We start from the raw sequence: 23,123 nt of genomic DNA, 5'->3' as shown, positions 1-23,123 counted from the left end.
GTCTTTACATTGTTGTAAATCAGTTATAGAGAATGGCACTTGTACCCTTATAGCACCTTCAGGGCCTGCTACCTCCCTCAAGGGTAGGAGTGCAGAGGTGGTAGGGAGATAAGAAGCGCCACTTCTAGTATGTCCTGCAGGGCTGGGTTTTTCCTCAGCTGGTGGCTTTAGGTTATCCATAGCATAAGGTGGTGGAGAGGTCGCTCCCTCTAAGGTAGGGGCAGAGACTTCAGAACTCTGGGGTTCTCTTAATCTCCCTTGAGAGACAGGTGGGGGAGATAAGGAGGGTATCTTCTAATTGATCAACACTTGGGCCTGTAGGTTTTGTCAGGGTGGGGCTGGAGCAAAACGAGGGATCTCGGTACAGAGCCATAAACGCCTGCACGTAAGGAACTTCAGACCATTTGCCTTCCCTCCGGCAGAATAGATCTAGCTGTAGGATAGTATTATAATTTGTGCTCCCATTCTCAGGCCATATCTCTCCACCCCCTAATTTATACTGGGGCCAAACAGTGTTACAAAAAGAAAACTAATCTCTTCTTTTTTTTAAATTTTTTGGGGTCAAATTTATCCCAGTTGCTAAGAATGCAACCCAATGGTGATTTGGAAGGGATGGAAGATGTAGTTCCCATCTCGACTGCGGTGATCCTAAGAGAGAAGGAAAAGAAACAAAGATACTCCTTTGCAGACTAGAGGCGTCCCTCTCTTTGCTGCCCTTAGGAGATTCCTAGTGGGCCATGGGCGTCCCCTGGGATCCCACCGAACTACCAGACGTCTCTGGCGAAAGAGATTCTAGTGAGAAAGATACTCCCTTGCAATCGAGAGGCGTCCCCCCTTTTTCTTGCCTCAGGAGCTTCCTAGTGGGCCACAGGGCGTCCCCTGGGATCCCACCGAACTACCAGACGTCTCTGGCGAAAGAAATCCTAGTGAGTGTCGGCCGACAGAAATCGAAAAGACTTGAGAGAATTACCACAGTCTACTTTTGTCTTTAACTATTGGGAAGGAACCAGTCCTGCATTCTTGAGCAATTGCCTATAATCCTGAAAATCCCAGACTCTATCCTTGTGGCCCTAGTACATTTCCATTTCTGTATTCTTTATCTACGGGGACCCTCATTTTCCTGTAAGCTTTAATATCTGGGGAAAAGGAAGTGTCTTACTAGAAAAATAATTTCTGGCCCTGTAAACCATTAAGAGGAGCACCAAGATGATCTTATTATAAAATGACTCCTTTCCAGATCACAAAGAAGACCCTTAAATATTCTATGTAATTTTCCAGAGCTTTAAGAAATTGTGCCTGCGTCTGAAATCTCCCAGAAGGGACCTCAAGCAATGTCTAAATCACCACCCTTCATACTGGAGGCGTATTTCATGGAGGGACAATGAACTGAGAGGGGAAATTAAAATACCCTTATAGAAACAAGTAAACCACCTTAGAATTCCAAATTCAATTAATTAGGTAAAAGTGGCTCTATGCAGCCATTCTAATAACCAGCGACCAGCAGGTACCTGTTGTGCAGTTCTGAGCGATGTTGCTGCTTACAATGATAGTATACACGTGGCAAAGATGGGAGTGGCTCATTCCTGCAACTGTACTTAGTGCTAGCCTAACAATGACCCCAAGGTAGATATCTTAGTACAAAGACAGCAGGAACCCTTCATACATAAAAGGCAAGTGGGGTGTGAGTGAAGGTATAAAGGTCAGAAGTCAGTTGGGGAGGAAAAGCATAAAAGACTGTCCGTGGGCCCGATGAAAAGAATGCAAAAGGAAGTCACAGTGCAGGTGAGGTGGTGACTGATATCCCGCTTGGAAGGTCCGACTATGCCTACTGGGGGAGTGGCCGCGGGGGTGGGGCAGTGTTTTGTGCTTTCCACAGTGTGCCTGACCGTTGTGCGGACATTTTCTTGTACCTGGCGGGGACTAAGGCTAACCCCGTTCCGCATCCAAGTTATCCTATCACAGGAGTCTTCAAGCGGCGGGTGCCCTTGTGGCTTTTAACTGCCCGACCTGTGCCCGCAAATTAGCGGCCGACCTTCCGTCACAGAACATCAGAGTCACTGAAACAGAATAGGTGATAACGGAAAAGGGCATCCCGGGTGTCAGAGCAGCAAAGGGGGCTTACCACTCCGGTGTCTTCTCCTGGCTGGCTCGCCAAAAAACTGTCACAGGTGTGCACAGGTGTGCACAGGTAACCAGGTTCTTAGTGATCGAGGACAAAGAATTGAACCGAACACACAAAGTTTATAGCATAAAGAAAGAGGGGAGGTTTATTAAGTGATAGTACACACCACAGGACACGGGAGTGAGCCAGCTCTGAGCAGAGGAGAAAAAAGGGCACGTGGGCTGGGGGGATTCTATTCTTATAGAGGCAGAAGCCCCCTGCTAGTCTTTGGCGGGCTTTTCCTGCGCAGGTACAAGGAGTTGGATTTCAAAGCTACTGCGCATGCGTGGTTTCCCATGACTTTCTTGATTGGCTACTGGAGAAGGGAGTCCCACAATGTTATTTCATTATAATAATATTATAATGAATCAGGGGTAGCGCACAGGCGCATTCTATGATTCAAAGTTGTCCCAGAAAACAGGAACAACCCGTCTTAGGGGGTCTTTGTCATGTATAGGTGTTTTCTACCTCAGCCCTGTGGGGCCTGGGGAGCTTCCTTCCTGACTACCTCCTGCCTCACTTGCATAGACAAGTGGGCCTGTTGGCACTTGGCTATTTATATCATGCCTTCTTTCCCCTTTTCATGTGACCTCACTTCTGTCTGAAGTTCCCTTAGTAAACTTTTCATATTCTGGTTTCCCAACAGGGCAGCCAGGAGCCAAGTCCAAAGCTGGGGGTGCTAAGTGTTAGCGGTGGGTTGTCAGATATTGCAGGTTAGAAAGGGTCTCTAAGGCAGACGTGTGGAAGCAAGGGGAGAAGGAGGAGCAGAACTGGGTAAAGGAGGGAACAGTAGTCCCAGCTGCTTGTGTCAAAGGTTTTCTGAGCAAGCGCCCAGCAGCTGCGCTCTCCTCTGGGACCCGTGCCGGCTCCGCTCTCAGCCTCTCCTGGTGGAGACAGCAGCCTGAATTCTTGGAGATGCCATTAGATTTCCTTTCAAGGGGTCTCCCCTCCACCAATTTCTGAGGGTGTGGAGGGGAGGCAGGTTGGGAGGGTGGGGCAGGAACCAGGTGTCCTTGGAATGGCATTCCCCCAGGACTACCTACTCCTGAGAGCTGCTAAAATGTATTCCAAGTGTGCGTTCACTCAGCCTTCTTTTTATAGAAACTCGCACTTCTCCACACATGCATTGCACACAGCTCCTCCAGAGTGCACAACACCCGCTGTGGAGTGGGGGCCAGCCCACTCCATGATCATACCCTGCCCCCACCAGACCCATGCAACGATGGTGGGAAGAAGGGACTGGTGGGAAGAAGGGACGAGGCAGGGTCAGAAGGGTTTGGGGCTGAAGATGTGATCATCACAGCAGGAGGCCATGCTCCAGGGCTGGCTGAGGGCACAAAACCCGAACTCCCCACTCGGCTAAGTCCATTTCACAACCCCCAGAGTCTCCCCAGGTCACAGAAAGAGGAGGGTCACAGGAAAGAGCCTGGAGCTGAGGGAATTGAGGTGGTTACACATCTGTTCCCCAAAGTGTGGGCCTGGGTCTTCACAGCACTGGTCAGAAAGGCGCTAACTCATCTCGCTCAAGTAAGCGCTCAACAACAGCTTTTATTATCACCATCAGCTCAGGCAGGTAGGAGTGAGAAGGCATGGGGAGGGTGGGGGAGGGTTTGGGGGTGTGGGAGGAGGACTCGGGGAGGGGGCAGGGTGGCCAGTGACTGGCATAGGGGAAGTGGTGACTGAGGGAGGGGTGTGCCGATCTGGACTTGAGGCTTGAGCCCTGGGCGGGAGTGAGGCTGCCCGCGTTTTCCCCCCATGGAAGGCGCCACGCATCCTGGACACAGCAGCCGTTGTTACTCTTCAGGCTAGGTCCCAGGGCGGCCTGCGTGGGGCATATTGGCGTGCAACATCCACCCCGTGGGGCCAGGAGGGAGCCCACGCGGGGGCTCAACACTCAGCGGGGATGTCGTGGGGATGGTCAGATGGGAGGGGAAGGAGACAGAGCCTCCGCATCCAGAAACTGACAGACCACTCATGCTGGCGGCGGGACAATAACAAAGCCACCTACACGATGCGGGCTTGGTTAATTTGGGGGGCCAGGACAGGGAGAGATAAAGGCACAAAGTGGGGCTCGGGCTGGCCAGGAGAGGTGACAGGAGAGGCCTGAGGATGGGAAGAGCCTGGGCGGGGCGGGCTGGACTTCTTAGGCCCCACCCTGGAGTTGAGCTCTGGGGTGGGATCCTGAGGGCAGTCCGGGCCCGCCGGCACCCCTGTTCAGTGGAGGGCCACCCGGGGGTGCCTGGCTCACACCAACGCGTAGTCGAACTGCCCACGCTCGAGCGCCTCCTTGTGGTCGGTCCAGGAGGAGGCGGGCATGCGGCTGTAGGGGTCGAGTAGGATGCGCACGCAGCGCACCATCAGCAGCACCAGCACCACAAGCAAGCAGAGAACGAAGGCGAACACCGTGCGCTGCTCTGCATCCAGGCCCGCTCCGGCGGGGGGCCCCGTCGATGGTGGCAACGGCTCGGGGGACAGCGTCCAGGTGGTGCTCATGGCTCACATCGCCGCATGCCCTGTGGACAAGGGGTCGGCCCGGCCCGGGGCACGGGAATGAGGTTCTTCTGCCTTCCCACGTGGCCTTCGACCTTGCCTGTTCCCCCTCTGGTCTCCGGGCAACGCCCATGCCCCCGCCCGTAGACACGCCGCGACCGCCACGCGGGGACCCAACTCCGCGCAGGCTGGGGTGCTGAAAGCTGGGAGACGGAGCTCCGACTGGGCTGGCCAGCACACAACAGGTGCGACTGTCCTGCCCGGGTGCGCAGCGGGGTCTGGCCCGGCCCCTACCCCGCAGTCTTTGTTCTCTGCGTCCCAGAGACCCCTTCCCCCACCATCCCTGCAGTTCCCCTCACCCTGGCCTCGACCGCGATGGGAACCAAGCGCCCAGCAGCCGCGCTCTCCTCTGGGACCCGTGCCGGCTCCGCTCTCGGCCTCTCCCGGTGGTGGAGACAGTGGAGGCAGCCGGTGCTCAGCCCACCCCACCCGCCCCTGGAAGCAGCAGAGACCGAGGCGGGCGAGGCGCGAGCAAACCGGCGGCGCCGCCGCGGCTGTTTCCATAGCAACGGGGGCGGGGCGGTGGCGGGAATTGGGGGCGGAGGCTGCGCCGGGAGCTTGCTCGGCAGCGACCTCGCCCCGGCTTCGGGATCACGGTGCCCAGGCCTAGCGGATCTACAGGCACCTAGGACCCCACCGTCCCAAGCACCCCAAATGCCTCCACCCAGTTGTTAGCTCCTGTACCCCCTTCTTCATGTTGGAACCTTCACCCAGGCTCCCCGTTTGGGGAATCCCGTGCCACCCTCAGTACTACTCATGGCCACTCAAGCTCCCACACCCCTGAGGGAACCCCATCCATCAGCGATCCCACCATCCCTAGCTTTCCTTGTCACTGGTGTCCTTTCACTCCGAGGGGTAACAAGGTCCCAACCAGACAAGGCGCCCCACTAGGTCCCCAGTTCCTTTACTGACCTGGCACGCACAGCCGCCCCAGTGACAGACAACTCAGATCACCCAAGTTGCTCTCTTGCCCTTTGGTGTTTTATTACTACTTCCAAATCTCAGGCATACACACAGGGTAATAAGAACACTGTTAATGTTTTTTTTTAAAATAGAGCTAAAGCAGCCTGGCTGATGTGGCCAGTGGGCCCCACCACCTCATCCCCAGAGTCATTTCTGGGCCAGGTCCTCTTGGCACTGTCTCGCCTGTGTGCCTTGCCTACTAGCAGCCCCTGTGCAGCACAGGGTGGTACACAGGCTGGCACTGTGAGAAGCAGCCCTCCACAGTCCCTGGTCCTTCCCTGCCCAGCTGGTTTTGCAGCCACTATGGCAGAATGGACCAGAGTCCACAGTGTTGTCTCCACAGGTCTTTTGCCACAGGTGCACATCGGTCCCACGCTGGGCAGCTGCCCTGCATGATACAGCTTGGTGTCCCCGTTGTGGCCGCTGAGCTCAAAGGACCTGCTCTGTGCTGGAAGCAGAGATGTCCAGAAGCCGCCAGGCCGCGTAGGGGTTGAGCTCATCCTGGTCCCGGCATAGTGCCCACACATACAGCATGCGTAGCACCTTGTCCTGCAAGAGTGGGGATGGGGATGGGCCCAGGACAGAGAGAGGCACAGCGGGATGAGGCTGCCAGGCGGAGGAGTGTTTGGGTGTCAACCTGGGCCTGGAGTCCAGAGCAGAGGCTCCAAGTTGGGCTTTGGTGAAACTGGACAGGTCAGTCACCTTCTGACCTCTACCAGGCCCGATACAGACCCTGGGGCTTCTCAAGGTACCACCCTGCTGTTCCCTCCCAGTCACAGAACCTGCTGGCTCTGAACTGCCACCTGTGCAAGGTGGCTGGCCACTGCTATTCAGCTGGTCCTAGGCTGGCCACCTGCCTACCTCATCCCTTCCCTCACTCACCGGGTCGCCCTCGACCACTTCGCCTTTAGGGTTTTTGATCACCATAACCAGCTGGGCGTGGAAAGTGACGATCAGCACAGGCCCCTGCTCCATCATCTTGCCCATGGCCAACTGTGGGGGGAGCCAACAAGGCGGGTGGCATAGAACAGTCCCCTGCTGCTCCCCCTGATGTGGAGACCCAATCCCCCACCCTGCTTCCTGGGGTGCTACCAGGAGGGAGCCCCAGCACCTCAACATCTTGACTCATCCCCCTAGAGGGACCCTGAGGATCCACCCCAATCAGTCCCCCACAGGTGTCACCTCCTGCTGGCCTGTTTCCATGCAGGGATTTCCCAGGAGACTCTCCCCATGCACCAGTCCAAGCCCTCCACTACGAGGAGATGCATTCTGAATTGCTGAGAACCCATGTGGGCTCCCAACACCCTGGCAGCCTTGGTTCCTAGACTAGGGGCCATGTGGGGCTTCAAGACTTCAGAGTCGGGCACCTGGCACACAGGTGGGAAAAGAAAGGTGGCACTGGCATGCCTTCAGCCCCAAACAGAGGAAAGCAGAACGACTGGCAGAGCAACAGCCTCAGCAGTCCTGACAAAACCCCATACTCCCCAGAGAAGGTGCATGCACATCAACACCTTGGGGGACCCTCGGGGACCCTGAGGTCTGAGTGCAACATCCCCTAGGCCCACCACTAGCCTAAGAATATTCCAACCATAGGACTATGGAAACCTTTCACTGCAATGGACCCTTGAGGTCATTTAATCAAAATGCCCACCTGTGCTGGAAGTCCTCCAGGGATGGGGAGCTCACTCCTCATCAATTCACATTCCCAACCCCAGGGTCCTTCCAGCCCATTCGGGAAGAAGCACTTACGTCGACATTGTCAATGTCCAAGATACGGGAGTGGAACTGGAGGCCTAGTGCCTTGGCCTGCTGGATGGGGTGGGCTAGCTGGCTGTAGGTCTGCAACAAGAGGCCAACATGCCCATCTGAGGACCACCCAAGCCCAGGCCACATCACGATACCGTGCCACAGGTGAGGGCTGGTGCCAGCATCCTGGGACACTCTTCCTGCAGGCAGCTCACTGGCAGAATTTCCTGATTTCAGCTCTTGCACCTTCCAGAAGTGGCCCTGATGCATGGTATGCTATGCCAGGAGCAGCAAATGCCAGGAGCATGGTTCTAAGCACAGAGGCCAGTGCTGCCCATTTGCTGGCCCACTTCCCTCTCATTACAAAGATGGTACCATGTCAGGACTGCCAAACGAGAGTGGCATTCATCGGCGATGCAGGCAGCTCCCCTGGAAAGCCACCTGAAATGCACTCACAGGGTAGACTTGAGGCCTTGCTGGCTGATCTTAAATGTCCCCACATTTACCTCCCTCCAAGTCTTGGCCTGGAATCAAACACTTTTTCTAAGATTTGCCCCAACCCATGTGTGGCTCTGAAACTAACTGTCTTCTTCTCACTGATTAGTCCCTCCTAGGCAGCTGACTGCCACAGGCAACCTGTTCTTCCTACAGGGACAGTGGTACCCCAAATTACACTCTTAATCCCCTCGTGCTTGTTCCCAGGACAAAAAAAGCTGCCTTTGGAACGTGTGCAACTTCATTATCGCAACAGACAAACAGGAAGGAAGACATTACAATAGCATCTGCTTTTATCGAAATAACTGATTTGCCAAGATAAAAAAATGGTGCCCATCCTACTTCTTGTGAAGTTTCTTAAAGACGACATTTTACTTTTTGAAATTTTATATATTCATTGTAGAGAGAGAGTAAGGAAGGGAGAAAGAGAGGGAGAGAAACATCAATTGATGTGAGGTCTCTCACACACCCCCAACCAGGGACCTGGCCCACAATCCAGGCATGTGCCCTGACTGGGAATCAAATGGGCGACCTTTTGGTTCTCAGGCTGGAGCTCAAGCCAGGACATTAAAGATAACACTTCTCTCTGTGGTCCTGGCTGGTGTGGCTCAGTGGACTGAGCGCCAGCCTTCAAACCCAAGGATCATTGGTTCGATTCACAGCCAGGGCACACGCCTGGGTTGCAGGCCAGATCCCTGGTTAGGGGTGTGCAAGAGACCTCACATCAATTGATGTTTCTCTCCCTCTCTCCCTCCCTTACCCCCTCTCTCTCTAAAAGTAAATGAATTCTTAAAAACAAACAACCCCCCCCACACCTTTGTGAGCAACTACAGCTTCATCTGCATTTCTAAAGGCACCAGCAGGCAGGCAACTCTCTGCAGCTCTCTAGAAAGAGTCTGCCATCCCCTAAGGGCCCTGAGGTTAAAAACAAAAAAACAAAATCCGCTCATAACTGACTGCTGAATTAGTCACTGGTTGGGGAATATTGAAAGAAAATCTGACAATGTCTCTGCTTTTTCCAAGTTGGCTGTAGCTGGTACAGAATCAAATCAGTCAAAAAAGCCTCTGGGCTTCTTAATACAAAGAAGATGGAAGAAAACGCCCCATGAAGACATAGGGCAAGGAGCAAGTGGGGTGAGGGGAAGTGGCCAGAGGAGACAGGAACCCTGAGGGAATGAGGCTACCAGTGTGCTCCTGGGGACACCTGACCGGCTCCTCACAGTCTAGCATTGCCTGGAGCCCTGGGCCCCCAAGCCCTGACCCTGGGGAGCACTGGGGCCTCATCAGGACCCATGGCTCCTCCCTAGGCAGGAAATTCATCAACATCTTGATAGGGGACTCAAGAGTTGAAAAATTTTAGTTTAAGGTAGTTAATAAGCCTAGTAGGTAATGCATATGGTTAAAGTTTTTGTTCCAGAAACTATAGATAAGGCCCATCCTGGCTTCTGGGAGAGACAGCCAACCTCCTGGGGCACCAACAAAGATTACTGCCTGGGGACAAGCAGAGGCATCCAGGCCATTGTGTTCCAGGGAGAGGAGTCGACCACCCTCTCCTGGGAACAGCTAACTGCCCAGGACAAGAATGCTGCTGTCTCTTTCATCTAATTCTCCCTGAATTTCAAACCCCTCACTGCACTTTGTTTATTCCGTTATAAAAATGTTGGCTTAGAAAAAAAATATAAGATGGTCTGTTAGGGTGCAAACCCACTATCTTCTCAGATCACCGGCCATCCGAATAAAGTGCCCATAAAGATCTGATTCCTGTTTCTGTTTATTGCGTTTGGCATGCGACAGGCAGCACAAACGCCAGTGTCTTTTCTGGTTTCAGTCTGTTTTGCTGTGTTCTGGGATATCAAAGGAAGACTAGCTAATGAATCCACCTAGTGCTGTGTGCACCCTGAAACATCACTTCTGTGTTCATGCTGTACCCACAAGATGGAAAACGTAGAACTATGGCTTAGAAAAGGGAGATTATGCAGGCCACTGGGGCCTCCAACTGCTCTCTCCCCAGCACCCATGGGCTCTGGGGGAACATCTAATGCACTCGAGAATTAATCATTGTCCCTTTCCATCTGACCCCTGGGCCCCCAGCCCACCTGGCTATGGGGCCTTGCTTTTTGTCACTTAAGGCCACCTGAAACAGAACAGGCCACATTGAAACCTCATCTCACCCAGATGCTTTCCCCAGGATCACTCTTCTGCTCTATGAGCCTCCTTAACCAGCATCAGGGCAGAGAAAGGGTCCTGCATGACAAAGCAGGAGGCCCAGCTCAGCCCCAAGCCATCCTTTAGGCCAAATGAGGGAGGAAAGAGCGAGCTAGAAGGACCATCCCTAACTAAGGGTTTAGCCTGGAAGGACCAGCCACCTGGACCCCAGAGAGTCCTGTGGGTACATGGCACCCAGTCTACTGCATTAATGTGCAGAAGGGGCAGAAGGGGCTGTGCCCGAGACCAAGTCAGACATAAGAACTCCCATTTGATTAGGACGCCAGGCCCTATCATGGCCTTTCCAGACCACTTATCCAATCAGATCTCCAAACTGTGATTTCTCTTTAGGCCTAAACAGAAAAAAAAAAAGAAAGTACTCACAGCTTCATAGCACCAGTCTCTGAGAATGTCAAGCTCTCCAGAAATCATGGCCTAAAAAGGGAAATACGAAAAAACGTAAACTCGATCCTTTCCTCTGTAGACATCCCTCCCCGCCCCCTCTGCCAGCGGGTTCTGGTTGAGGAAGGAAGGGGGCGTGTGTGTGGCTTGAGTCAGGTTGTAGTAGGGGGGGCCCTGGGAGAAAAGCCCCTGTGGTGTGACTACTGGGTGGCCTAGGGTGGGTGCCCAAGGGCCTGGTAAGAGAGGAAGGTGGCAGCATACCAGGCTGTCACCCTGGCAGGGACACTGAGCCAAGGAGGTGACAAGCAGCTTTCTGCCTCCCCTGGAGATGAACCTTTGGATGGCCAGGGAGCAGAACAGGAGTGGGGATGCTTCCACAGGAACCTGGAGTCAGGGCTGGGTCTGGGGAACATCTGGGAGGAGCCCAGAGAGGGGATGAGGGCCAGGTACCTGTGGGAAACTACAGACAGGCCTGGTGCTAGGCTACCCTCACCCCAGAGGGCACTGCCAAAGCCTAGGCTGCTGCTCTCAGGAACTGCCCCACTCCCACCTCTGCCCAGCCTTGCCCAAAGTGGCATGAGGGACCCAGGCAATCAGGATGGAGAGGGGACCACATGGAGGCTGGCAGGAGGAAGGGGGCCAGCAGAGGCGCCGGCATCCACCTGGGGTCAAGAGCTTTTCTTTTGTCCTACTAGGGGCCTCCTGAAGGCCTGGGCTGCCTGGGCTAGAGGTTGCTGAGGCTTTGGCCATGTCTTTGGGGCTGTGGTTGGGCAGAGAAAAGGCAGCTTTGGGCAGGGGCTTCATGGAAAGTGGGACCTTCCTGGCTGGCGTAGCTCAGTGGATTGAGTGCGGGCTGCAAACCAAAGTGTCACAGGTTCGATTCCCAGTCAGGGTACATGCTCGAGTTGCAGGCCATGGCCCCCAGCAAGCACACACTGATGTTTCTCTCTCTCTCTCTCCCTCTCTCTTTTTCCCTCCCTTCCCTCTCAAAAAATAAATAAATCTAAAAACAAACAAACCCCCAACAACAAATCTGTAAGTGTACTATATCCTGTCATCGTTAAACAAACAAACAAAAAAAAACAAACAAAAAAAGTGGGACCTTGAGCAAGTGGCCTTCTCCTTTCTGAGCCAAATGGAAGGGTCAGGGGCCCAGAAAACAGGATTCAGGGCTCCCAGAGAGGCTTGTGAGGGAAGAGGGCAGAGAGCCCCTCTGTGATAGTGGCCCAGGTCCTGACCCCTGCCTGAGCATCTGGCCTGAGTTCTGTGCACCCTCAAGGCCCTCCTCACAGCTCTCCCCAAGGGCCAGCAGCCAGCCTCTTCCTGACTCCTGAAAGGCTCTGGCACCTGGAACACGAACGCCTGAGCACTGGTAGCCACAAGGGAACAGCTCGAAGCAGAGAACATGGGGGAAACAAGAGGCGAGAAGAGGGACTCAGTCCCAGAGGTGGACTGACAGCATGGGTCAGAGCCAGCACCACTGGGATCAGAGGGGTCACAGGCAACAGGTGCATTCTCAGAGGTACTTGATGGACAGGGCCTGGGAGTTGGGGTGCTCAGGCTCTGAGGATTGAAGCTTTACCTCTGCCGAGAAAACACCCCCCTTGGCCAAACATCCCTGGAGGAACTTCCAGTCTGGTCTCAAAGTTGGTGATGCCCCAGAGGCAGGGCAGAGAGGGCCCCAGGGAGTGGCCTTTGGGGTCTGGCACCCACCTCCAGGACATTGGGGATGATGTCACTCTCACACTGCTGCAGGAACCGCTCCTTGTCAAAGGCAGGGTCCACACGCAGGATCTCCGTGAGCACCTCTGACATCTCTGTCTTCGAGAATAGGCCTCCTGGGGGCAGCCAAGGCAGGAGTGGGCAAGGGGGCGAAACTCCACCCTGTTGCCAGCCCAGGGGTGCAGGTGTGGGGTAAGATGGTCCTGGAGCTACCCACTCACCCAGCAAGTCTGTAACCTTGTCTGTCAGTGCTCGGGAGGCTCGGATGAATGTGTTGTCACTCTCATCATATTTCATCTTCATCTCGAAGAACCCTGCAGGAGAGAAGCAGGAGTCAGGGCTCCCTTCCGGAAACATGCCCCTCACCCCTGACTTCTGTAAGCTCCTTGTGGTCCCAGCATGACTGCTCCAGACAGAGGCTGGGTGAGTGAGAGGACCTCTCTGAGCCGGCTTCCTCAGCTAGGTACGGAGTCAGAGGCCAACTGGCCTCAGGGGCTGCAGAGGCTGCTCAACTGTGAGCCTCAGGGAATGTGCAAACTAGGAAACTCAGGCCTCTAGGTGGTACAGACCTACCCTCTGTCAGCATTTGGGAGGGTCCCCACCCCAGCAAGAGCAGAGAACTCCAGGGCCCGAGCAGGCTCTAGCTCTACAAGCACCAATTCCTGTCCTCCCGTCCTCCCTGATGAGAGAGCATCTCTTGGAATGCATAGCCACTGCACCTGGCCACCCTGCTGTGGCCACCAGCCCTGAGAGCAATGTGCCCACCCACTGGCCACTCACTGGGTAACCATGCAGAAATGAGTGGTCCTCTCTGATCCCAGTCTCCTCCTCTGTAAAACGGGGGTCTGGCTTGTGCCCAGAGCCCTGGGAGTGCTCAGTAAGTGTCCCCTGTCACGGCCTTGCTGCGAGCCAAGTGTCGGCAATGTTAACACTCACGGTTGAACACCACGTTGTTGTCCCTGAAGTCCTTCCACTGCTGATACCACTTAGAGTCCTTGTGCAACACGACCCCCAGGGCCTCCCTGGGGAAGATGGGGTGGCCAGTGAGCAGCAGCTGGGGAGCCACTGGGTCTAGGCCCACTACTACAGGGAGGGGACAGCAGGATGGCCCAAGCTCAGGGGCTGAGGTGACCCTGCCCTTGTCTCTCAGCTTCCTGCCTTCTCTATTGCCCTTCCCACCACCTATTCTCCCCCAAATTGTCTCAGGAGAGCCAGGGAACCTGAAGCAGGAAACAAACTCGATAACTGACTTGGGTGGGACTTTTGGCAGCCTGAAAGGGAGGCAGTGAAGAGATCCCCACTCGGCCTGGTACCTACTCATTGGGCTCAAACACTTTCTCTTCCTTGAACTTCTCTCCAGCAAACTCCTTCCTTTTCCTGAGCCGTTCAGGCCTGCGGTAGGGTCCAGTCTGGCCCAGCACACTTTCGTCAATCTCCTTTTTCACTGACTCCACCCCCTGGAGGAGAATAAAGCTAAGGGTGGGTACTAGGGACCTTCATGATACCCCCAGACAGTATCAGCTGATGCAACTGTGCCTGGAGTTGGGGGGTGCCTGCTGTGAACCCCAACCTTGGGCCTGATAGTACTCTGAGGCCTTGCCTTCCCCAAGTCTTTTGGTCACCTGTCCCAGAGCACTCACCTGGCCTGGTGCAGGGCAACAGCAGGCCTGGCCCTCTAGGGAGGTCCCAGTCCTGCCTGACTTCCACACCCCACCCCAATCCAGGAGCAGCAGACATACCTCCCCAGCCCCCAAGTGACCCTCAGATTCAAGACCAACACCTCGCTCTCCCTGGAAACCCAAGGTATTCTAAGTTCTACCAATGCCTCACACTCCCATTAGAGTGGACTGAGTCTGTAGGCCGCCCTTCCTAAATCTCTGGAACCCATCCCTGCATCCCCCCAACCCCCCCACCAAGGGCAGCCACATTAGGGCCTCCCAAGACACTCTCAGGCCTCCTCTGTGCCATTGCCAGAGCCCAGACGGATGGCTGTGACTCTCCTACACCCAGTACAGGCACTCCTAATTTTACTGCAGTCACAGACACTGCTTTTTTTTACAACTTCAAGGTGAGACCCTCTGCCAGCAAAAATATTACAACTTGCTGAGGGCTGAGGATGGACAGCATTTTTTGTTAGCAGAAAACTATTTTTGGTTTGTTTAGATTTAGAGAGAAGGGAAGGGAGAAAAAGACAAGGAGAGATATACAGATGGTTGCTTCTCACAAGCCCTCGGCTAAGGCTGGGGACCTGGCCTGCAACCCAGGCAACTGCCCTGACTAGGAATTGAACCAGCAACCTTTAGGTTCACAGGCCAGTGCTTAACCCACTGATCTGCAACCTCCAGGGCTCAAGCATTTTAAATTATGGTATGTACACTGTGTTTTAGACACAATACTATTGCATGCTTACAGACTACAGCACAGTGCAACGTAACTTTTATATGACCTGGGAAACCACAACAGTTCAGTGGCTGGCTTTACTGTGGTTCTCGTTTTAGTGCAATGGTCTGGAGCTGAGCCTGTAGTATCTCTAAGCTCTGCCTGTATCCTTTCTTTGGCTCCTTGTCACTTTTGGAAGGAAACCAGAGGTCCACTGAGCAGCCTGTAGGGCCATGCCAACGGTCCCTCCTTTGCGCCTCAGCCTCCCTCTGACCCCTGCGGTCATCCCAGCTGTGCCAGGCTGGGGGGCGTACCCCAGGCTGATAGTGCTTGCAGGACCTGCTCCCTCTGCCTGTAGCCCCTTCCCTTGTGTGCTCCTGTCACATGTCACTCAGGAACTGCCTGTCCCCTTTCCTGTCCTAAAACCCTTTGAGAGCAGGAACTTGGATTTTTATTCCTGTGGCTCCCACGGACAGTAGAGGGCCTGCCGTGTGCTAAGGTCCAACAAGTGTTACTGGGATGAGTTCAGGACCTTGAGTCACCCTCGGCACGATGGACCTCTGGGCTATGGGCCTAAGATCAGGGTGTTGGCAGCTAAGAGTGGGCAAAAGGCTCTCAGCATATTAACCTGTAGCCCCCTAGGGGCTGTGACTTGCCCAAGGCCACCCAACCAGGAGGGAGCAGGACCTTGCCCCTTGGGTGGACCCTTCTCACAGCCCCACTGCACCCCCTCAGTGCAGCCAGTGCTCTCTAGGATTGAACTCCAAGGGGGGAACTCTGCTCTGAGCTTCAGAGAGGGCCAGAGCCCAGAGTGTCCTCAGCCACAGGCCCCAGCATCTAACTCACCTGGGAGAGGGCTCTGAAGGCCCCACCCTTGGACACGGACTCGGCTGACTGCTTGGCGGTCTTGGCTGCCTCCTCCATACCCTCCTTGATTTTCCGGCCAAGGTCGCTTTTACTGACTTCATCCAGACTCTACTGAGACAGAAAAGGGTGAGGGTGTCAGCACAGGCTCTCTCAGGGACTCACAGGAGCTTCCCCGGAACTAAGGCCAGTCCTTGGCTTCCAAAGGGTGGGTGGGAACCAGCACTCTGAACTCATCTGGCTCCTGAGGCCCCAAGGCTCAGGCACACATGTTCAAGAACACTGCCTACAATTTCTGGGGTGCTGGACCCTGGTCAACTGGCCTTGCCCACAATGGGAAGGAGCTTGGAGTCTTCACAGGATGCCACAGGGGCAGTAGCCCAGGAGCAGGTGTAAGAAAGGTGAGGTGTGCCCAGACTCTGCGAAGACCTGCCCCTCTTCTCCTGCCCACAAGAACAACAGAAGCAACAAGAAGAAAAGCTCTCACACCATCCAGGGGGTCTCACTTCCATATCTGCCCTCTCCTCAGGGAGAGCCGTTCTCACCCCTTCTATTTTTAGGTAAGTGGCAAAAACCTTCATTTTATCCCAGTGTCCTGGCTGGTGGACGCCCACTTCTATCTTAAGGAGTAAACTGCCCTGCAGGTGGGCAAGTCTGACTTCCCCTCCTTTTTCAGGGGTTGAGTATTTGAACTCTGGAAGCTTCCAAGCCAGGCTGGCTCTTCCCTTGTTAGCCACCCTGCCCTGAGCTCATGTCTGCTCATCCAGGGCTGCCAGCACCAATGTCCTCCTCAGAGGTGAGGCACAGATGGGCCCTGGGAGCTATTGCCAGAAAACTGAGGGGACCCAGAGGCCATTACCTCCTTCACAGTGCCGGTGATTGCTCCCAACTTCTTCTTGATTGCTTCACTCGTCCGCACAGTTTCGGATTCAATGGTTTTCTATAGTAAAGGATGTTGGTTCCTTTTGTTACCACACAGTAGTTACCAGACAGCCAAAGGGCCAAAGAAGCATTTTCTCAGCAGCTCCTTCCTCCTCAAACTACCCCCATGCTGCCTCCCTCTTCCCCATCCCAAGAGCCCCTTACTGCCCCACTGCCTGGCCTGTGGGTCTCCGCAGCTAAGGATGACCAAGACTCCTGAGCAAAGGCACCCTGGCCCAGGATTTCTCTGGTCGGCAGGGGGTGGTCTTGCCTACCAGCTTCTCAGCACTCTCCTGCCTCACCCTGCCCTCCACCCGGTCACCAGCTGCTGTGACGTCTCCCACACCCTAGCCACTTCACCCAACCTCAGCATGCTCTATCCCCAAAGGACCCCCAGCCCACCCCCTCCTTAATGAAAATGAAGGGTGATGTTCCATTGGGTGGAATCCCCTCACAAGTGGTTACAGCCATGTGAGAGACTTGGGGACACTCAGAGGGAACAGGGCATGAACTCAGCCCAGGAGGGGAGCCAAGAGAACACCAAAGGACCTGGCCAGTGCGTGTGCCCCCATGCACAGTGGTGGGTGCTTGGCAGCTACTTGATAAGAGGTGGCAGTGGCAGTTAGTAACTATAGTAGTGCCCATTTGGCCCAGGGGACCATGACTAGGAGGCTTTCAGGAGCAGCTCACCTCGAACCCAGTACTCAAGGGGTCACAGGGGCCAGTGGGGACTCAGATTCTGACTGCAGGCAGAGTGGGCTCTGAGGCCCTATGTTTCTCATAGGTTCCCAGAGGCCAGCACAGATGGGGCACAGAGGGTGCCACCCTGTCACACAGCCGAACTGGAGAGCTGGGCCCAGGTAGCTATCTTCCGTGAGTGACCTCACCTCCTCACAAGCCACTGACCCCCTTTGCACCAGCCCTGAGTTCCGTACTGTCTGGGACCAGGAAGATCCCAGCTCTGAAGGCAAGTGTCCCAGCAAGGGAGACTTGAAGCAAAGGGACTCACATATTTCCTTCTGGCTTCCTGGAGCGCATCCGACTCTTCCAACTTCCGGGCCTCGTCTCGGAATTTTTTTATGCTTTCTTTCATTTCTTTGTTTTTGGCTAATTCTTGCTTGATATTATCTAACAAGCCTGAGAGAAAGCCTTTTCTGTTTCCAGAAGAATAGGATTTGGACTGAAAAGATGTAAAAGCAATAAAGAATTTTTAATTTTCTCGTTTCCACAGGTTTAACCATGAAAACAAATTGAAAAGGCAATGGGCAGTAAACTGTGAGGCATCCAGACAACAATGTATATATTATTCAGCAATAAAAAGAAATGAGCTACCAACCCATGGTAAGACATGGAGGAACCTTAAAAACACGTCACTAAGTGAAAGGGGCCAGTCTGATTTCAGACTGAAAAAGGCCAAACTATGAAATTCTGAAAAAGGCCAAACTATGGAGGCAGTAAAATGATCAGTGGTTGCCAGAGGTTGGGATCTGGGAAAAAGAGGCAGACCCACAGGACTACTGGGGCAATGGAACTACTCTGTATAATATTATACTGGTGGATACACATCATTGTATTTGTAAAACTCACAGAATGCACAACTCACAGACTCACAGAGAGTGAGCCTAATGTGTGCTCTATGGACTTTAGTTAATAATGCATCCATACTGGCTCATCAGTTTCAACGAACATCCTACTCTAATGCAAGACATGAGTAATAGGCAAACTGTGTACTGATGGGGAGAGGAGGTATATGGCAACTCTGTACTTTCTGCTCAATTTTTCTGTAAATCTAAAACTTGAAAACGAAGTCTATTAAAAACATAACAAAATGCCAGGCTCCTTTTCCAACAGAGGAAACATGCAACAAGAACCAGGTGTTCTTGGAATCAGCCTGGAATCATCATGAGGATTCCAACATGCTCACCCAAGGCCAAAGTCAACACTAAAGGGGCCCTTGCCCCAGGACTGGAGTTGAAAGGACTCTGTGGCCCCTCATCCCAAAGAAGCTGTCACAGGGTCCTGCTCCCCAGGCTTTTGGGGCCAGGTAACTTCTTCTTTGGGAGCCATTACCAAGTCTCCAATTGGGACTTACATGTCACTCAGGGGCCTGGGGACTGGTCCAAACCTCCCTGTCTCAGTCCACAGGATCACAATCACCAAGAGCTCAAGCTCAGAGTTCCCCTCCACCAGAAAACCCAACACACCCAGGGGCCAGAGACCAGAGGCCAGGGAGGCCAGAAGAGACCCTGCTCCAGGCACAAGTACCAGTGCCATACACTGCTCAAGACATGGGCTTCAGCCAGGTAGCTCAGTTAGTTAGAGCATCGCCCCAATATACCAAGGCTGCAGAGGTTGCAGGTTTCATTCCCCAGTTAGTACACATCATAAATAAGTTGAACAACGAATCAGTATTTCTTTCTCTTTATCTCTCTCGCTCCCCTTTCTTTCTCTAAAATCAATTAAAAAAAAAAAAAATAAACAAACCAAAAGAAAACCAGACACAGGCTTCGGGGTCAGCCAGGGCCTATTTTAGATCCCTGCTTTGGCACCTATGTAACTAAGAGCAAGAGAGTACGTCAAGAGTGACCATGAGAGTCAAGTCACAGTGAAGTAGCTGTGTGCGTTCGGCTGTTCCCGTCACTCCCCACACTGTGCTGGGCATGCTGCCATGATTGCGGGCCCACTTTACCAGTTACAAGAGCTGCTGCCTCCCCACCCATCAAGCCCCAAGGAAAGTTTCAACAGGCCCAGGGTCTACTCCACAAGAGGGGCATCCAGGCCTGCTGCTAGCAGGCTGCCCTCTTTTCTAGATGCACCCTGGCCAGACTTTCTCTCCAGGGGACTCCGAGCTCTAAGACTATTAGAGATCATGCCACCTTGCAACAGGCCTGCCACTCATTCAGGTGCTACAAACTATAGGTGGGTGAGTGGTACTGGACACTGGATAATTAAGGGGATGGGCCACAGAGCCTATCCCATGCATGGGTAAGCCCCAGGAGAGGATCTGGAAGATGAAGCCTGAATGAGACAGGCAGGCCCAAGTCCTAGCTGCCTGCACAGACACAGCTGAGATGAGGCTGGAAAGGGAGCGTGGGCCCCCAGCTGCAGACTGGGGAAGGGTAGCAGGTGGTGGGCTTTCCTCTTGTGGTGGTGAGGCACCCACAGAAGCGTGGTTAAAGACAGATAATGGAGAGGGCAAAAGCTCTAGAAAAATGCTACCTGTCTGAAACAACATAAAGGCTGGGAAGAGGCAGCCTGGGAAGCTGAACCCCAGGCTATGTTGGGTCACTCTGCTTAAGCACTTACAGGGCAGTCACCTAGAAAAGGGAACAGCCTTGTTCCGTGAAGGACCCACTGGTGGAAGACACAGGGGATGCCTGACAACGTGCTACTCTATGAGGTAAGGTTCCTACCCTGAACCATGCCCAGTACTTCTGGGGATACAGAGAAGACCAGGCACACCAGGCTCTGTAAGTGCAAAGGCCTTGGACATGGAATGCCTGCCAATCAGATGCTATTTGCAGCATGGGCAACATCCTGGAGCCCTCTCCTGTCAGCTGGTTCTAATTTTTCAGGCTTCCCCCTTCTGTCTGTTTGCTCATGTCCTGAGTTACTCACCAGGGGCAGCTCTCCATCTGGCCGGCGTATCTGATAGGTACCACGGGGTAGTGGCACAAGGTTGTGGCTGGATAGAAACTGGACTCCACTGACAAGGCATCTCTAATTGGGGGAGAAATGAGAAAGATCCATTCAAATAAGAGGGTGACTAGGCAGTAAGTAGACCACACTAAAAAACAGGAGTCACCTGATACTCATTTGCCAATTTTTACCATATGCCTATAGCTTGCTGAATACTCTACAATTTTCCCAAATTCTGAGAAGCCAGTGAAATCTGGTGGAAAGAGAAAACAATGGATCCCCACCTCCAGGGCCCATATCTTCCCTCCTGCCTCTGAACAGGGGGCAACAGATGGGTCCCAGGAAATGCAACCTATGGTGGAACAAGGATAAATCCCCAATTTAATTCCTTAGTCTGAAAACTATTGAGGCAGGCTGAGCCTCAATACAGGTGGCAAGCAGTCTTTTTTCACAAGCCCACCCCAGTTCTGCTGGCCTTGTAAGACCAGAGACCTGAGCAATGAGAGGCAAACACTGGTAACTCATTGTACCAGGCACAACCCTGGAATAAACCTACCATGTCCTCGTCCAGGGTCAGGATGCAAGCAGGGCAACTTGGGCAAAGATGCTGCTAACTTCATGTGTAAGGCATTTCTTCCCTTACCAAATAATTAAGCTCCGTGACAGAGGGCCTGTGCTGGTCCTGTTCAATGCTGCATGTTAGCACCCAGCACGGAGCCAGGCACGTGGATGGTCAATGACCTGATAGAACCAGCCTTCCAATTCCACATTCCTTGGGCCTTTCTTCTCCCTGTTTCACACCCTAGGCAACATCCCAAACTTAAACAGATGCCACGATCTTCTATATCTGTTCTAGAGTCATTGCTTGGGAGTTTAAATAACTTGTATGACTTCTCTATGCGCCTACACTCATGGATCCTAGAGCCACTGACTTCGGCAGTCTGAAACAGAAGATGATGGCTCTCTAACTTGGGACAAAAATCCCCTAACAGACTAAACCTGAAGATGGTTCCTTCAAACACATGCAAATTCAATCTCTCAACGCTGACTAAAGGCAACAGTCAAGAAAAAAATCAGCCCAGGGTCAAAGACAACTTCTTTCTCAGCACTCAGATGCCAATGAATTATTTTCCTTCCTCCAGACTTCCTCTGGAGCCACAAAGACCTCGGCTTTGGATGGGGGGTCTGCCACCCCACTAGCTCCGAGACTGTGGGCTGGTTGATTAACCTGGCTGATAAGCAACAACATAAAGTACTATTTTTAAGTGAATTTTACACACCTAACCCCCATCGCAAATCTGAGACAGTTCTTAACTAAGGCAAGAGTTACCTCCCACGGGCGGATAGGAGAGGCAATACAGGAAATGCTCTCGGTAGAAGACCTGGCATATAAACGTAAGCCATAACTGTCACGGATTTTGTCTTCTCCTTGCTACTTTTTCTCCACAAGGCGTCAACCCCGTGAGATCTGACCAGGAGGCGAGGGGTAGCGATCCGCTCCAGCCCAGCCGCGCGCAAAGCCACCCCAGCCGGTCACGCTCGGAGCCCACGTTCAGGCCTCACTCTGAGCCCCCTGTCCCAGATCGCCGAGACCAGGGAAGGGCCGACAGGGCCAAAGACCTGAGAAGAAAGAGAGCCTAGAGGTTGTGGGCCACGAGCTCCCTAAGGCGAGCCTCCTTCCCCACCTCCGCCCCCACGGATCCGCTCACCGTCGGGCAGCAGCACCAGCCTCTCCTCAGCGCCGCCACCGCCATATTGGAGGATCCCTTGTGACCTTCCTCCCGCGCGGCTTGATGGCGTCATCCATTCCGTCTGCCAGGAACGCTAGAGGCCTGAGAAGAGCTGGAGGCCCTGGGGGGCAGGGTTGAGAGGAGAAAAGCTCTCAGATTGGGTAGAACTCCCAATGAAGGCGGGCCTGGAGAGAGATCTCCAATAGGGCTACGCTTAATGGAAGCGAAGAATTCCTGGAGAGCTAGGCGTCTGATAGTACAGGATTTGGAGAGAGCTGGGCCTGTAACTGGATGTGATCCGAAGGGCGGGAACTCCTGTGAGGCAGAGATCTATGATTGGATAAGACTACTAAGGGGCGGAGCCTGAGGGCTCATAGTTTGTAAGAGCGGTGATTTCCCCACAGAACAGGCAGGGTTCCCGCAGCGGGGAGAGCTGGTAGACCGAACGACCCACCCACCACAAGAACGGATTCAGTCGGCTGACAGTGATTGCCAGACGGGTAATTCACTCATGAATCACTCCTCCAAGAACATGAGTGAATGAGCCCACTTTAGTATACAGTACTTTGGGAAAGCTCCTGATGGTTTTGGTCCAAACAAGAAGGGGAAGGTGAGACCAGGCTGGTGTGGGTCATTCCTCCCTCCATCGGTTCAGTGTGAAGTGACAAACCTTGCACTAAAGAAGTTTGGGCCTGTGTCCCATCAGCACCCAGCTACTACTTGGAGGAGTTAATGTATGTTGCGTTTGCCCTACTGAAGCCTTTTGCATTATTAAATTGTGGTAAGGGACTTGAAAGTAAGTGAACAGACAGACACTCCTCTGCGTTCGCTGTCCCTCCGGAGCTCCTCCCGTGGTGGGAGCAAGGGGTGCAAACTCCACTCTGGCTTTGAAATGTCTTCATTCCAAGAGGAGCAAACTAGCTGACAAGGTCTGGGCTTCTTAGTTGTAGTTGGGACCATGGAGCTGGACAAGGGCACCCACGGAGAATGTGTCAAACTGGGTCAAAGGTATCAAAGGGTCAAAGGTAAGGTGGAGGAAGAAGAGCCCTTAAAGGAGACAGGGCAGGACTTGTCAACAGGTAGGAAGAAAACCTAGAGGGCCTTGGAGAAGGTAGGTGGGATAAACAGTGCTGAATGCTGAGATAACTCAGGCAAGGCAGGCCAGGCAGAGCTGTATCCACCATCCTTATATTTTACAATATGGAGGTCCTTGGTGGGGTGAGCAAGAGGGTTTTGTTGAAAAGTGCTGTGGAAGCCAGGTTTCAGTGGTTGAGTTTTTTGTTTTTGTTTTTGTTTTTACAGGGATATGCTGTACTGGTTGGTGAGAAACAACTGTCAATTTTTTA

The 23,123-nt window shown here is 53.5% G+C and overlaps 2 protein-coding genes across 2 annotated transcripts; both read right to left on the bottom strand.

Annotated features, from left to right (window-relative positions):
• Positions 1–3,747: 3,747 nt before the first annotated feature.
• On the bottom strand, positions 3,748–5,574 carry CTXN1 (cortexin 1). The gene is made up of 2 exons (XM_045850564.1): positions 5,011–5,574; positions 3,748–4,674 (listed from the first exon to the last, which is right to left on the bottom strand). Exon 2 carries the CDS (start codon positions 4,652–4,654, stop codon positions 4,406–4,408), a length of 249 nt encoding a protein of 82 aa, XP_045706520.1. The 5' UTR covers positions 4,655–4,674; positions 5,011–5,574; the 3' UTR covers positions 3,748–4,405.
• A 96-nt stretch (positions 5,575–5,670) lies between these two features.
• On the bottom strand, positions 5,671–21,909 carry TIMM44 (translocase of inner mitochondrial membrane 44). Its single transcript, XM_045850563.1, has 13 exons — positions 21,757–21,909; positions 20,027–20,128; positions 17,418–17,588; positions 16,347–16,427; positions 15,470–15,598; positions 13,562–13,701; positions 13,181–13,266; positions 12,466–12,558; positions 12,236–12,360; positions 10,505–10,555; positions 7,424–7,513; positions 6,557–6,667; positions 5,671–6,223 (listed from the first exon to the last, which is right to left on the bottom strand). The coding sequence occupies exons 1-13, from the start codon at positions 21,799–21,801 to the stop codon at positions 6,104–6,106; spliced, it is 1,344 nt and encodes a 447-aa protein (XP_045706519.1). The 5' UTR covers positions 21,802–21,909; the 3' UTR covers positions 5,671–6,103.
• Positions 21,910–23,123: the final 1,214 nt, after the last annotated feature.

This window comes from Phyllostomus hastatus, unplaced genomic scaffold (assembly GCF_019186645.2).
Source record: "Phyllostomus hastatus isolate PE091 unplaced genomic scaffold, TTU_PhHast_1.1 phas_contig_81, whole genome shotgun sequence".
NCBI lineage: Eukaryota > Metazoa > Chordata > Mammalia > Chiroptera > Phyllostomidae > Phyllostomus > Phyllostomus hastatus.
The sequence above is the reverse complement of the archived record's forward strand: the minus strand, read 5'-3'. Positions and strand labels throughout refer to the sequence as shown.